This window comes from Ruditapes philippinarum, unplaced genomic scaffold (assembly GCF_026571515.1).
Source record: "Ruditapes philippinarum isolate M1 unplaced genomic scaffold, ASM2657151v2 ctg163_1_1_1_1, whole genome shotgun sequence".
Taxonomy (NCBI): Eukaryota; Metazoa; Mollusca; class Bivalvia; order Venerida; family Veneridae; genus Ruditapes; species Ruditapes philippinarum.
The window spans coordinates 165,781-182,398 of record NW_026861533.1 but is presented as its reverse complement, the minus strand read 5'-3'; the positions used below and the strand labels follow the sequence as shown (position 1 = coordinate 182,398).

Below are 16,618 nucleotides of genomic sequence, written 5' to 3'. Positions count from 1 at the left end.
CTGTGGCAGAGTGGTTAAGGTGGCCGACTTTGAATTACATGCCCTTCGTTGCTGTGGGTTTGAATCCAATCAGTGGCTTCAAATTCTTTTATATAATAAAGCTATCCAGGTAGATTATACAGAAGGTCTATGGTTCAACTCACATGCTCACTTGTGCCTAAAATAATGCATGGAGCAGCCCCTCAAGTCTTTTTCCGCCAGTTAAGGTAGAAAGTCGCCATATGGCCTATAAAAGAGTTGGTATGACTTAAAATCAAACAAAACAAACACACAATTGATCAGGTCCAGATGATATGTTTATCATGTATTATATTGTAATTGATTAAAAAGGGTTAAAATGCAAATGTTTGTTTCACGTTATTCCTATAGAGTCAAGTATAGATTTATGTGATGCAAAAGAACAGTTTGGCATCATGGAATGTGGCTGGGAGATGCTAGACCAAGATAGATCAGACTTGAATTGTCGGTAAGTAATTTGTTAAAAAAACCTTTGAATAACATTTGAGCCGCGTCATGACATGAATAACATTTGAGCCGCGTCATGACAAAACCAACAAAACCAGCCTGCGCTTCCACATAGTCTGATCAGAATCCATGCTGTTCGCTATCGGCTATCAGTTTCTCGTCTTGTTATATGGCTTGAAAGCGAACGGCATGGATCCTGATCAGATGTGCAAGCTGGTCTGGATCCATGCTGGTCGCAAACACACTATGTTGGTTTTGTCGTGACGGGGCTCATTTATTGTACAAACGTGCATGTGAAGTAATGACAATTTTGTTTAAACCAATTCCTAGATAGATCTATAAAATTGTATGTTATGTGAAATTTAAACCTGACAAAAGAATAGTATACATGTAAATATACTGTATTTACTTGCAACAGGTTAAGAAGATGTTTTGCTAGTCTTAAATTGCCAGAGGAATGTAAAGATGAAGACAGACAAGACCTTGCGGAACGAGTTATCCTAGAGACATATGCCTATACTATAGGGTCTTGTGAAGGTATTTTATTTTTTATATTTTTAGAAACTTGTAAAATTTAGTTCAGAGGATTATGCATGACAATTTTAAATTTTTATTTTATTCAATGTAAAATTTGTCTGGTTTAAAACTCATTAACCAGCAATAACAAATAAAGAGTTCTTAATTTGCCATCTGAAAAAAGTGTTAAAATGCTCCAGCAGTTATTCTGCCACTGTCATTTGTATTGACTAATCGGAGACTATCTTGTAATAAAATTGAATTTTCATGTAAGGAACATTGATAATGCACTTATTTAGAAACCTCAATTTAAACTTTTAATTGTAATTTTTAATTTTGTTTATAGTTTTTTGTAAAATGGACTTGAAGTACTCTGTAAGGAAAAACTTAAAAACTTTGACATAGCAAATAAATGGACACATACAAATTTTTACAAGGTTTTTATGAAGAATATACATCAGGGAAAATTAGGACTTGATTTTGACTTCAACACATCTAAATCTACTACATGTAATAATTGAAATTTGACACATAGAAATTTTACTGTAGTAGGTGTTAAGTGAAGGAAGAGAAGGAAATAAGTATTATAGATTTTATTTTCATTCTTCACAGAATTTTCTCCATCACCTTGTGGTATGAACTACTTCCATACAGCCTCTACTGATTCATGTGATGAGAGTTGGTCAGCTTATATGGAGACTAAAGAGTGCAAGTGAGAAAATTATATATGACTATTTTATTTATTTTAATATTTTAAGGAATGATAGGTTCATGTTTGTGCCTTTTCAACTAAATCCAAGCCAGGTAGCAAAATCTGGCTTAACTTTGATATATCAGTAAATCTGTTTTTCTTTATATAACATGAGTTTAAACAAAAGAATGGAGACTTAACAGTGCAAGTGAGTTTTTTTTATCCTTTTACTAAAAGGGAATAAAATTTCTTTGTACATATCATTCTGCCTTTTCTTCTGAAAATTTCAAACATCTAGCATGAAAATGGGTAGTGTCATTTAATCCCCATTGTTCGTTCTATACCTTGGAGATATATCGTTAAAGATTAAACAAATGTCAACCAGGGTGATGAAAGTTTAATAATGCAATCACTTCAAACCACTCTACATAAATGAGCCGCGTCAAGACAAAACCAACATAGTGCGTTTGCGACCAGCATGGATCCAGACCAGTCTGCGTGTCCACGCAGTCTGATCAGGATCCATGCTGTTTGCTATCAGTTTCTCTACTTGTTACAGGGTTTGTAAACGACCAGCATGGATCCTGATCAGACTGCACAGATGCACAGGCTGGTCTGGATCTATGCTGGTCGAAAACCCATTATGTCGGTTTTGTCGTGGTGCGGCTCAAATAGTGCTTACCACTATGGATTGAGTTTTTCATTGGCCTAAGCTCTGTCCCTTATTATCATTCATTTCCCTAAGTTTGAGTTTGTAACAAAATATTTCATGACTAACAAAAAGGAGAGTCAATCTGATTGTTTTAAAATTGAAAACAATTATTTAGATAGTAATTTTTCAATTGTTTAGTTGATTATTTGAAATTAAGATAAAACAAAAATTACAAATCTTTCATTTTTATATTTTTTTGCATGTATCTATGTCCAGAGTATTCAATGAAGTTTAAGTTTTCTTCCACTTGTAATTTATGCTTATGGTTCAAAACACCATTTTGAATAAATATGTTATTGCATTATTATAGGGAATACCAAGATTTTGTAAGCTGTATCGGTTTCATGGCCGTTTTAAAAGGAGAATTTTGTGAACCTCTATCCATACACAAGAACATTGCTGAAGATGTACAAAAGTATAATTTATCCCAAGAAACTACCTGCAGTAAGTAAAAGAGACATGTTGTTTTTAGATTAATTCTTGAATATTTGTAAGTGTAATTTTTAAGCATAATCAAATTCTATTTATTGTTTTTTTTTTGTATCACTGACATCATGTATAAAGCTATATATGTTTGCTGTATGTTGTTAACAAAATTTTTGTTATACTTTGACAAAAAAATAATTCCAAAATACTTGTATGAAAGAAATAATTACCCGTATTGTTAAGAGCTAATGCGGCATTATTATACGGTGCCAAGTCATTGCTAAATTGTTAAAAACCCTGCTTAAAATACCAGCATTATATTTTATTCCATTAGTTTACATACAGTAATTGTTAATGGGTTTTGAGAATCTAACATAAGATTATGAATGAAAACAATATAATTTTACTTTTAATAAATTAAGAAAAAAAAATTCATTAGATAAAGCTAAATACCCTTTAAATTTACTAGTATTGTGGGTGTGTGTGTTTTTTTTCCCCCTGTGTATGTTTTGACCTTCATGACTGCTTTTTTTATTACTACTTTTATGTTTTCACAGTTGACAGCTTGCAAGACTTAAAGGTGGCTTACAGTAAAGAAGACATATGTATGAATGGACTTTCTAATGCATATTTGCTAAAATACTTCTGTTTAAATGACGAATACTTTACCACTGTAAACACAGAGCAAAGATGCATGTAAGTAAAAATCTTTTAGAAAGAAGGCAAGAATGACCTGTTTGTTAGTTTGGAGTAAAGTTTGGGTTGTTGAATAATGTTCTATTTTATATGTAGATATTTAATATTAAAGCAGCATGCCTCCAGATTCATGTTAATATTCATGGAAATTTTGAAAATGTATTTAAAAGTAAACTATTGCGAAGTGAACAAAGAAAATAATTTACACATTGCAAACAGCACGCAAATAACCAAAAAGAGGTCGAAATATACATAAATACCTCTTACCTTGTTAGTAATGCAGTAGAATTATAGTGATTGATACTGCAAAATGAGTCATTAATCGCACATAATGTGTAAATAATTAATTAAATATTGAACTTTTTTACTTTTCTTAAGATCTTAATACATTTTTCTTAAGATTGAATTTCTTGAAATATTTTGGCTCATCTGTAGGCGTACAGCTTTAATAATCATAAAATGATTTCTATGTCCAGTTTTTGCAAAAATAGTAAAGATAACTAACTATAAACTCCTGTCCTTGCATTGCATGAGCAACTGCATTTATTATAATCCTCTCAAACCATTAATTTCCTTTTGAATCATGATAACACTTGAAAAAGTTTGGATTAGATTTTTTTGGTAAGGTTTTTTGTGCCCACAACAAGAGATATTAACTTAAAACGTTACCTGTCTCTGTAGCATTGATTTTCACCATTTTTCCCTTATAACAATAATAATGAACTTCAAAAAAACCTTGCACTACTATAAAGCACTGTGAATTGTTAAGATTCATGAGCAACTAACATATTTTGTTATGTTTTACATTGAATAAACTAGCTAAGTGACAGTTTTTGTAAACTTTTTACATATTTTTTGTTGTTTTTATTAAGGATGGAGATAAAGATGCAGCATTGTATGTTTACCTTGACTTCTCATCTTGCTGCTTGCCATAATTTCACAAAAACAACCGAGGCATTTAAATCTGAAGAGGTACAAAACATCCTGAACAATCCAGAACATCAATGTGGTAAATATCTTCTTCCAATTCTGCATCGTCAATTGGGTTAACAAATATTTCTTTGCATAATAGAAGATAGTTTGTGTTGTTTTCAAGATGCTTTGCAAGAACATGTAAAATCTTAATTTGTTTTTACCTAATTTAGAATTTGCAGTTTATGGCACCACTGATTTTTAAAAAAGCTCAATATTAAAACTGTTTTTCCAATAGGTTTTCTTTTTCAAATAAACTTTGTACACTTTTTCGCAATTCCTGCTTGACATTTTGATATCATTTTACCTTTTTACATTAAAGAACTGACCTGTCAAAGATATATGATGTTAAACATGGGAGCAGCTATTAAAAAGACCTGCTTACATAATCCAAGAAGTATTTTGTACCTAAGTAATCTTCCAGATATTCCTGTATATGGCGATCAGGATCATTCTTTCCCATGCATGTAAGTGTCTGTTTTTATTAACCATATACGTTGTTTATAAAAATAGTGAAAAATCAGAGAGCAACAGAAGTAAATCACAATTTGTTCATGGTTTGTATTTATTGGTAAAAATTTTGCGGTACAGTTTTAAATATGTCAGAAATTTAATAATCTATATATAGTTTTAATGATATTGATCAATTTTAAGGTAATTTTTAGTTTTTGCTTTTTTGGTCATATTTATCAATAGCATGTTGTCTTTATAAAACAAAAGCCTCTTTTAAGCACTATTGTGTCATATAATAGGGCTGATTATCATACCAGATTATCTTGATCTTAAAATTGTGTTCATCTTGATAAGACTTAGATATCAGGAGGTGTAAATATGTTCTAGAAACATTCACAAGAGTCAAATACAAGTAATAGATCAATAGATCACGATTCTCCTATGATAGTGATTTTACTTTAAACCTTCCTGAACTAAAACTACATATTCAACCTTATTGTAATTGGTATAATGTCACTACATATTCAACCTTATTGTAATTGGTATAATGTCACTACATATTCAACCTTATTGTAATTGGTATAATGTCACTACATATTCAAACTTATTGTAATTGGTATAATGTCACTACATATTCAAACTTATTGTAATTGGTATAATGTCACTACACATTCAACCTTATTGTAATTGGTATAATGTCACTACATATTCAACCTTATTGTAATTGGTATAATGTCACTACATATTCAACCTTATTGTAATTGGTATAATGTCACTACATATTCAAACTTATTGTAATTGGTATAATGCCACTACATATTCAACCTTATTGTAATTGGTATAATGTCACTACATATTCAACCTTATTGTAATTGGTATAATGCCACTACATATTCAACCTTATTGTAATTGGTATAATGTCACTACATATTCAACCTTATTGTAATTGGTATAATGTCACTACATATTCAAACTTATTGTAATTGGTATAATGTCACTACACATTCAACCTTATTGTAATTGGTATAATGTCACTACATATTCAACCTTATTGTAATTGGTATAATGTCACTACATATTCAAACTTATTGTAATTGGTATAATGTCACTACATATTCAACCTTATTGTAATTGGTATAATGTCACTACATATTCAACCTTATTGTAATTGGTATAATGTCACTACATATTCAAACTTATCGCAATTGGTATAATTTGTCACTACATATTCAACCTTATTGTAATTGGTATAATGTCACTACACATTCAACCTTATTGTAATTGGTATAATGCCACTACATATTCAACCTTATTGTAATTGGTATAATGTCACTACATATTCAACCTTATTGTAATTGGTATAATGCCACTACATATTCAACCTTATTGTAATTGGTATAATGTCACTACATATTCAACCTTATTGTAATTGGTATAATGTCAGCAAGGTTATTCTGAATCACTTGCATATGCAATAGTTTGTCATTTACTTTCATCCTGTGATTTACAATAATACATGTAATTACATTACTCTTATTTAGAAGATTTTATAACTGACAACATTGCAGGGTATATTTGGACGCAGCATACTGCAGTCATATGGTATATGAGGACATGTCTACTGGTGGTCAATATTGCACCGAAGACGAATTCAGTGATGTTTTAAAACAAAATTTACCTGATTTGATAGAAATCATGGTCAAAGATGGCCAGTTAATGGGTATGCCAGAACCATCATATTCTGTCGAGGAAATTTATCCTCAATGCAATGGTAGGTAGATCACATGTCAGTTTTCGTTCTGTCATTACTGTTTTCAGTCATGAATTTGAACTGCGTTAAAAGATGATCGTTATATTTCAATACCAAAATCTTATCTAATTATCTTTCAAGAAATGAATCTTTTTTATCTGTTTTGTTATTTTCATAAAACATTAATTTTTAGAGTATAGAGCTTTTATTATGTGATGTGTAATTTAGCATTTTTGACTACTTCACATTTTCTTGGACAGTCTTGATATTGTATCTTAAAGGTTTAAATTTTTAGCTCGACTATTCGATAAGAATAAGTAGAGCTATTGTAGTCACCCGAGCGTCAGGGTCCGCGTCGGCGTAACCACTTATGTTAAAGTTTTTGTAATAGTTCAAATATTTTCAAAGTCCATAGAATAGTCAAGCGTTGCTGTCCTACGGAAAGCTCTTGTTTATTGTTGGAATGGATTAGGGATTTATCTCATTACATCTTATCACAAAGATTTGTTAACTTACTTCTGAAGAAAATATTTCACTAACATTGGAATTAAGGTATATGCGGATATGTTTGAAAATTATCAGGGAGTCTCTAATAATTGTGACAGAAGGGGGAATATGAATGTCTACATATTATAATGTACTTTAATAGTAGCATAATTGTATGAGGATATAAAATTTAACAGGAAAAGAGAAAAACACTTCTGATATTTCAGTTTGATGTATTATAATTGTAATGTCTCTGTTACAGACAAAATATTCCCATTACCTGAACCTGGAAACTGTTTGGATGGTGACCAGATGGTGAATACATTAACGGCTTCATGTGCAGTTTATGCTGAAGGTTCCCTTGGTGGAGCAACATCTTTCTCTGACAAATGCAGGCAAGTTTTATTTGGGATAATTAAGTTGCAGTTATAACAGCGTATTGTCCAAAATACATGAATGTTTTATTTTTATTTTGAATAATTAGGATGCAGTTATGACAGCAAATTGCAGAATACATAACTTAGCAGTGCACTGGCTTAATACCCTCAGATTAGAGTCCTTGGGCTCTAAATGACCACTGTTGATTTTGACAATGTGGTATGGGGGATATTCACTGCATAACAGTTCTAGTAAATGGTTTTAAATACAGGTTTACCACCCCAATGCAGGGTTGTAAATAATATTAAATAATGTTGTGCATTTTTGAAGCTATATTTTGCAAGACACATGTTTGAATTAATTCCTTTTGTATCATTTTTTGTTTATAACAGAGCACTAAGTTCCTGTGTTGATGGAATAATAGACTGGTACAAAATGCACCCAGTCTGTCCAGGTTACATAGAAGCCTTCATGCAGAACCAAAAGAACCCAGCATATGCTGAACACTTTGAAAATATAACCGGACTAGACTGGTTAGAATGTGATTCTGATGAGGAAGATGAAGATGGTAAGAATTTTATAAATGATTCAGCGAAAATTTCAGTTTTTAAAAACAATCATCTGTACAGTACTAAAGGAGTTATATGCATCATACTAGCTTGAAAATTTTATATGTATGGTAGTTTTAGTTGTAAAATAGGAGTGTTCTCGAGTATAAGCTGCTTAACCAGTTTTCATTTTTGTGCTTTTGAAAATTGGAATTGTGTTAAGGAATTAAACATTGCTGACTTTGATATTTTGATCCTGTAAGAAATTTAAACTGTGGGCATATAAAGTTCTTCAATAAGTTTAGCATGAATATATTGTTTATACTTTTTAATATTTGGTAATTTTGATTTATTGATCAACATTTTAGTTACTTGAAAAATGCCATGTAGGGCCAAGAAGCACAGAGAATATTATTGAATCATTAAAAACAAAGAATATTTTAAGTACAGAAATTACTAAAATGTAACTCCTGAAAAAAGTTTGACCACTTTTTACTTTCAATGAATGTATCTGACATCAACAATATCAAATGAAAGCTTAGAATATTATTAATATATTTACTATAGTTGTAAATACTTTAAAGTATCAAAATAACACATACATAATGATGGTTGTTGTTTTTTTCAGACTGTGTTCAGATATTTAACGAAAACGAAGATTGCTCAATACAATACCGGTCTCTATATCTCATTTCGGACAAGATGACCGATAGTCAGAAGTGCACGTATGTTATTCTAAAATCTTTTTCTTCTTTTAGGTGGTTCCTGTCAAAGGAAATATTGACTGTGTTCAAATGTACCTAAACTAACTTTGAATGATGAATTTAACGCTGTTTAAAAACTTCTTGAAATGACATGAAATTTGTGTAATAATTTAAATTTATATGTTAATATAACAAAAAAAATAAAAATATATATAATCAATATTTTTTTTATGTTTCTTGAAGATAATTACTTGCTGTGATATATTTCTATAGTTTTTATTGTGGTTTTCCCTGCAGAATGTTAACTCACTACCGAGCAAAGACAATGAAATGTTTTGAAGAGAAAAGTCCAGTTTGTGGTAAACATGCGAATGAATACATATCGGACCTAGTTGATACGAGAGACGAAATAACAAAAGCCTTCCCTGATCGTGATCAATGTACAAGTATGTATCCAACAAGAAAGGATATTATATATTTTGCAATACTGTAAAATTGATATATATTCAGGCAAGATTTTCAGATGGATGAATTACATGTGATTTTGTTTTCTCCATTTAATTAAGACCACATTAGTTTTAATATCTGATGAATTAAAAGAAAATATAAATTGTTTCCTACATAAAATGCATTTGATGATAAGAAAAAAGATATATTTGTTACACCTTCAGTCCTTCCAACCCATTGCAAAAAAATAAAGAAATGAAATAATTTCCACTTCTTCTGTTGCTATACAATATAACTTATTTTATTAATTTCTTTAGAAACATACGAGGTTGCATTAGGTCTTCGTAAAGAACCTTATAATGAAGATTATGCTGACGAAAATAGTGATGCCTCCAAGAACTTGATTGCCAGGGTTGAGCCTTTGGTAAGCTGATTTGAGATTAAATAATTCTGTGGTAAAACATAAATATAGCTGTATTTATGGAAGAATGTTGGGGATACTCTACGTACCTGTGTGTTAGCTAAAATCTTTGTTGTATGCAACTTCAAATATACATGTAATAAAACATATAAAGTATTCAGACTGATCAAAGTTAGTTACAGAATGATTATTTATGTCATTATTTAATTATTATGTCTCCCCCACCTCGGGGGGAGACATATTGTTTTTGCCCTGTCCGTCCGTCAGTCCGTCCGTCTGTCAGTCCGTCAGTCCGTCCGTCCATTCTTCGTTTCCGGACGATAACTAGAGTTCCTTTTGACCTACAGCTCTCAAACTTCATAGGATGAATGGTCTTATTGAGCAGATGATCCCTATTGTTTTTGGGGTCAGTAGTTCAAAGGTCAAGGTCACAGTGACCGTTGGTCAATTTCTCGTTTCCGGATGATAACGAGAGTTCATTTTGACCTACAGCCCTCAAACTTCATAGGATGATTGGTCTTATAGAGCTGATGATCCCTATTGTTTTTGGGGTCAGTAGGTCAAAGGTCAAGGTCACACTGACCGTTGGTCAATTTCTCGTTTCCGATGATAACTAGAGTTCCTTTAGACCTACAGACCTCAAACTTCATAGGATGATTGGTCTTATTGAGCAGATGATCCCTATTGTTTTGGGGTCAGTAGTTCAAAGGTCAAGGTCACAGTGACCGTTGGTCAATTTCTCGTTTCCGGATGATAACTAGAGTTCCTTTTGACCTACAGCCCTCAAACTTCATAGGATGATTGGTCTTATAGAGCAGATGATCCCTATTGTTTTTGGGGTCAGTAGGTCAAAGGTCAAGGTCACAGTGACCGTTGGTCAATTTCTCATTTCCGGATGATAACTAGAGTTCCTTTTGACCTACAACCCTCAAACTGGGGGGAGACATATTGTTTTTGCCCTGTCCGTCCGTCAGTCCGTCCGTCGAGCAGACACAATTTCCTTTAATTTCGTTTGTGAAACTATATATGATATGACATTCAAGTGTCAAGTAGACCTTGACCTTGGAACCAGCCATACGAAACATGTACTCTACACGTTCTCTGGATGTGGTGAATTTTTGTTTCAAGTATCTACCAGAGAGGCTTCATTGTGAAAACGAGTGGAGTCATCCCAACACACTACAGTTATCATGATTTTACATACATTGTAATTTGAGTTGTCTTTCAATAGTGTAAAAAAAAATCTGACAATATGAACGTTTGTTTCAAGTATCATCAAAATCCTTTAAAGGTTTGAAGAATTATGGAGCAGACACAATTTCATTTAATTTCATTTGTGAAACTATATATGATATGACCATCAAGTGCAATTTCATTTGACGCCCGCCTGCCATACGCTGATTGAATAACCAGGATTTTCAAAATTGAATACCTGGTTAAAAACAAACAGTTTAGGAAGCATCTTCTCATACAACCTTAACAATAGAAACCATCCATAGACAGCCTTCATTGAAGTGACTACCGGGTATTTACATTATCTTATCTCCATTTCCATTCCTGTTTCCATTCACAGTTATTCTCAGCAGTGGGGGAGACATGCGCTTTTTTACAAAAGCATCCTCTAGTTTTATAACAATTTCTTTATCCTGTAAGTTTGGTAAATTTTTTTCAAAACGGCTTATATCAAGTTCTTTTGATATATATGATCAGTGCATGTGCTGGGATTGACAAAATTTTATTTGGATTTTAAAGGCGTTTTGAGCTCCACACCCCAAGTGTCTGTGATCAAAGTTAATTACGGAATGATTATGTCAAATTATTTAATTATTTTATAATTTCTTTATCCTGTATGTTAAGTTAATAGAACAGGAGAATATTCCTTATTTGATATGCATGATAAGTCTTTACAGCCACTGAAGGTATGCACTTGTGATCAGGGTTTTCATTGAAGGTGATTTACTAAGAACTCTAGAAATGATATTTTTAGAAAATTCCCTTTTGTGTACTTTAAGAATGATGTGTTACAACGTAGTACTGAGAAAAACCCAGTGCTCTAAATGTTTGTTTGCTGACTCAGTCATATTCAATTGTGAACTCTTATTTTATTCTAAAGCACGACTTGCTGTGCATATCATCAATCTTGCTCCAAATTTTGTCAATTTTTTGCTATCATTGAAATACCACATAAGAGTTTATAAACGTTGTAGTTATAGGATAAATTTAGTTTTAATGCTTTCTAGTTTGCCAGTATTTCATGAAATTAGTGATTGATAAATAAATGTAATGTATGTTATGTATACATTACAGCTTGATGCATTGTTGAGTAATAATGGTTATGATTACAAAGTAACTGGGGCTACTCAAATGGTACCCAGAAGGAAGAAACGGTAACAATTTATTATATTCTCATACATCATTTCAATAATGTAATGTTACGTTAATCGATACGATACGTTACATAATATTGTTATGTTACATCAGCAATTATCATGGTAGGCAATTTATACAACTTAGTTTTATATCATATCAGAATATTTTATGTGTATGCTCCATCATCCAATGCCATGTTGATTATTGGTTTTTTTACATTTGAGCCGCGTCTCGACAAGACCAACATAGTGTGTGTGCGACCAGCATGGATCCAGACCAGCCTGCGCATCTGCGCAGTCTGATCAGGATCCATGCTGTTTGCTATCAGTTTCTCTGCTTGTAATAGAGTTGGTAAGTGAAAAGCATGGATCCTGATTAGACTGCGTGGATGCTCTGGCTGGTCTGAATCCATGCTGGTTGCAAACACACTATGTTGGTTTTGTCATGGTGTGGCTCATTTCTCCATGGGTGGCTTATTTGATCCATAGGCTAGGCAAAATTTCTTCTGGACAATTGATCGCATACATTTAATCTTACAGTCATTTGTCTCTTAATGGTGACTTAAAAATAATGTTGGATTATTTGATAACTCCTTTTGGAGAAATTGGTTATTACTGGCAAGTTACACAGGAATGCTGTCAGGTTAACCAACCTCTGATATATGACCAAAAAAGTGTTAAAATCAGCATAAGCACTTAACCCATTACTTCATGAGCATTTTGTAAAAAATGGCTGTTTTCATTGAAAAGTCTCCCGTTACAAGTTCAAATTGCTATAATACTATAAAAACTGCTTCAACACTAATCAAACTTGGCACAAATGTTGACTGGACCATTGTCCTTGCAACAACATGCTCAGGCTTAAATTTTCTGTTACCATGGCAACGAGGGGACATCTCAAAATTGCCAAAAATCACTATTTTGCGTTGATTTTTTCCATCAAAATTTATTTCAAAGTGCTGCAACTTCTCAATGGATTGAGATAGAGTCAAATGCTTTTCAGCGTTGGTTAAACGTTACCTTATGATCAATCTGGGGTCATTTACAGCCTCTCACAAGTCCAAAATTTTCTTGGCGATGAAGGGGACTCCACCCCCCTTCAAACCCCCCCAAACAGAAGGGGGCACATCCCCCTTCTGGCAACCCCCTGATGTATCTTTTGGTTGGGGGGCCGCGCCAAAAAAAAGGTCACTTTTTTAACAACATTTCTCAAACAAAAACAAGTGTTTTGGGCCTAAATAAGGCATTTTTTCATCATTTGAGACAACAAAAAGGGGGGGGGGGTGAAAAAGGCGTTAAAAGGCGTGTATATGAAGTAATGGGTTAAAGAAACATACCAAAATAATACAGTGTCATATTATTTATTCATTTTTCGAAATTTTTCATGTTTGCAATATTATTGGGTTTTCTTCTTTATTTAATTTACTTAGAAAATTTTAATGATCCAGTTATTTATGTTTTTAATTTTTTTTATCTACACTAGACAAACTGATCCTGATGGAAATAATGAAGAAATACTGACTTTGCTTCATCTCTTGATAACTTCGAGTGAAAACCCAGCACAGGATATCAGAGAAATACTTGATAACAATCCTAACCTTCAGGAAGCATTCCAATTTATATCATCTCAGTTACAAGGTCAGTTTTGATTCAGACATACTCTTGAATTTCAGACTATATTTCAATGTGATTCCAGAATTTAGAATTTGCATATTCATTATTGTGTTTGAGTTGAAGTCATATTCATGTATCAAGCAACAAATATGTGTAATTTCTTTTAAGATTTTGATGGGCATTTAACAATAAATATTTCCTTCTGTACAAGTATAAGGTTGTCAGTTTACTTCTTATACATTCAAAGTTTGTTTTTCATGATGTTTTTCTTTATTTGATGAATGGGTTAAGGAAGATTAAGATTTAATACAGGTCAAGTTCATTACATGAAAAAAAATTGGAAGATAAAAGCATAAATGCACACTACTTGGGGGAATCGAACATTTTTTGTATTATTTACTAATGTCCATTTATTATATCTTCACAGAAGCAAGTATAGATTTATGTGATGCAAAGGAGCTATTTGGCATCATGGAATGTGGCTGGTCAATGCTTGAACCGGACCATCCAGATTTGAACTGTCGGTAAGTGTTCTGTTGCATTACATTTTGTTTTATATTGTACGTTATAAGTGCACATACTGAATGTGAAAAAAGTGTCTTAGAAATTCATAAGTTTGATTTTGAGGATTATTTTTAAAGTGTAGCATAATTATACTATATTTACTGGCAACAGGTTAAGAGGATGTTTTGCTAGTCTCAAATTGCCGGAGGAATGTAAAGATGAAGACAGACAAGACCTTGCAGAAAGAGTTATCAAAGAAACATATGGTTATACTATTGGATCTTGTGAAGGTATTTTGTTTTTACTATTTTAAGCTAGTTGATGACTTATTTGCTAACATGTTCAAATATTCAGGAATGCCATTTGTACTGATTTATATATCAGAGCTCCAGATAGCGTGCGTATAAGCGTAAAATACGCATGTAAAATCTAAAATACGCATCACTTTCAAAATTAGTGCGTCAAAGATACGCACAACAAAATGAAAATACGCTTGTATGTCAAAATTTAAGCGTAAAAGAATAGAAGTGTAAACATTTGATACTCAGATTGAGGATGTTTTGAGCATAAAAATACAATATATTTCCATTTTATTGCATTGAAAACTAAAAGTTCTGTTATCAACAACGCATGTTAAAAACGAAAGTAGCAGGAAGTACAGAAGAGTGTAACGCCCGTAGATCAACCTGTGAAATTATTGATATAAATTTTTGCCAGATAATCATCGTAGCAGTCAACATAGTATTAAGTTTGTTTAGGCATCTATTGACATGCTTATGTCTCAATATAAACAAAAATATATTTTAATTTCTTTCACTTTTGATGTTGAAACAAAATAACATGTTTTTCACTTTCAGTTTTGTACCCCAGTCTACAGTTACGGACAATTTTCTCTCAGACCAATACTTTTTTTAATTGTTTTTTTTTTTCTTTAATTCTACATGTAATTTCAACTATAATTGTTAAAACTGGAGCATATGATAAGCTACATGCCAACAGAAATAAAGAAAGAAAAATATTGACTCCTAGAAAATATATTTATTAATATTTCAGGGCTTCCAATAGTGGAAGTTTGGGAGTCATTTACTCCTTCATTTTGGCATGTGACTTCCGAAAATTTAATACTTTTCCTTCTTTACCAATATAATGTGACTTCCAATATCAGAGATTTTGAAGTCTTTGACTTCCAAATTTTGAAAATGGAAGCCCTGATAATTTTGCTGTGTATCCTAAACTTGAGTTCCAGTATACTCTGGAAGTCCGACTTTACAGGGCATGTTTTGTATTGCTTCACATTGAATCAGTATTTTATTTTTAAAGGTTTTTCTAAAAAAAGAAAATAAACAAACAAACAAAAACAATAAGTTTAATTTGTTTATAAAAAATGCAAAATGCTTTTTGACAGATTTTACCCCTTAATTTTTTCAAATTTTACATTTTACCCCTCACTCTAAATTTTGAGGGGTAAAAACCCATTGGCCAAAAAAATTATCTGGAGCTCTGTATATTCAGTTGTTGTGTTGTGTATTTGTTGTGCCAGCAATAAAAATGTTGTAAAATGTTGCTTTTGGGTCTTTATTTGCATAGGTTAGCCTGGGCCGCCTCTCTATATTGAGATAAAATTTTCATTTTAGGATCATTTATTCAGAAAATCTTAGTGTTTAAAAGTTTTCATTTCATGTTTATCCCATTTATATGTCTCACATATAAAAACTACAAAGAAGTAAAATAGTAGGTATATAAGGGGATAATTGAAAATAAGTATTACAGATTTTATTTTCATTTTACACAGAATTTTCTCCATCACCTTGTGGTGTGAACTATTTCCATACAGCCTCTACTGATACATGTGAAGAGAGTTGGTTAGCTTATATGGAGACTAAAGAGTGCAAGTAAGAAAATTTTATGTACTCAGATTTATTATTTTATCTTTTTAATACATAAAAAGAATGATAGGTTCTCTGAGATTGATCAAAAGTAAAAATAATGGTATAAATGCACATATTACAATATATAAAAGTTAAAATCACCTCACAGATCCAATAACTTCTCCTGTTGTTGAAAAAAAAAAGTGATTGTTCTACTAGGGTAGTTTTTCAAAGCTTGAATTATTGCTGAAAAGCAGAAATGACATTTTCTTCTAATGATAATTTATTTTATTTATTAAATATTGTTTAGGGATTCTGTATTTATCTATTTTTTTAAAAACATCTCTTTATTTTAAACCTTTACCCGTATTCTTGTAGGGAATACCAAGATTTTGTAAGCTGTATCAGTTTTATGGGCGTTTTAAGAGGAGAATTTTGTGAACCTCTATCTATACACAAGAACATGGTTCTAGAACTACAACAGACATATAATATATCAGTAGACCCTACCTGCAGTAAGTAACTGAGATACATGTATTTATTCTTGAATATTTGTTAGAAATTTAGTGTAATTGTTGTTTTTAAGCATAACCAAATT

At 31.9% G+C, this 16,618-nt stretch overlaps 1 protein-coding gene across 1 annotated transcript in view; it reads left to right on the top strand.

The window, feature by feature from the left end:
- The window catches only part of LOC132715970 (uncharacterized), a 124,126-nt gene that overhangs the window by 72,667 nt on the left and 34,841 nt on the right, over positions 1 to 16,618 (top strand). The window contains exons 51-69 of the mRNA XM_060699086.1: positions 370 to 466; positions 884 to 1,002; positions 1,594 to 1,693; positions 2,695 to 2,828; positions 3,368 to 3,506; positions 4,379 to 4,515; positions 4,801 to 4,945; positions 6,500 to 6,702; positions 7,430 to 7,562; positions 7,938 to 8,113; positions 8,722 to 8,818; positions 9,095 to 9,243; positions 9,562 to 9,668; positions 11,973 to 12,052; positions 13,518 to 13,672; positions 14,076 to 14,172; positions 14,324 to 14,442; positions 15,945 to 16,044; positions 16,399 to 16,535. Coding sequence (XP_060555069.1) covers positions 370 to 466; positions 884 to 1,002; positions 1,594 to 1,693; positions 2,695 to 2,828; positions 3,368 to 3,506; positions 4,379 to 4,515; positions 4,801 to 4,945; positions 6,500 to 6,702; positions 7,430 to 7,562; positions 7,938 to 8,113; positions 8,722 to 8,818; positions 9,095 to 9,243; positions 9,562 to 9,668; positions 11,973 to 12,052; positions 13,518 to 13,672; positions 14,076 to 14,172; positions 14,324 to 14,442; positions 15,945 to 16,044; positions 16,399 to 16,535 — 2,424 coding nt within the window. The remainder of the gene's footprint in view (positions 1 to 369; positions 467 to 883; positions 1,003 to 1,593; positions 1,694 to 2,694; positions 2,829 to 3,367; positions 3,507 to 4,378; positions 4,516 to 4,800; positions 4,946 to 6,499; positions 6,703 to 7,429; positions 7,563 to 7,937; positions 8,114 to 8,721; positions 8,819 to 9,094; positions 9,244 to 9,561; positions 9,669 to 11,972; positions 12,053 to 13,517; positions 13,673 to 14,075; positions 14,173 to 14,323; positions 14,443 to 15,944; positions 16,045 to 16,398; positions 16,536 to 16,618) is intronic.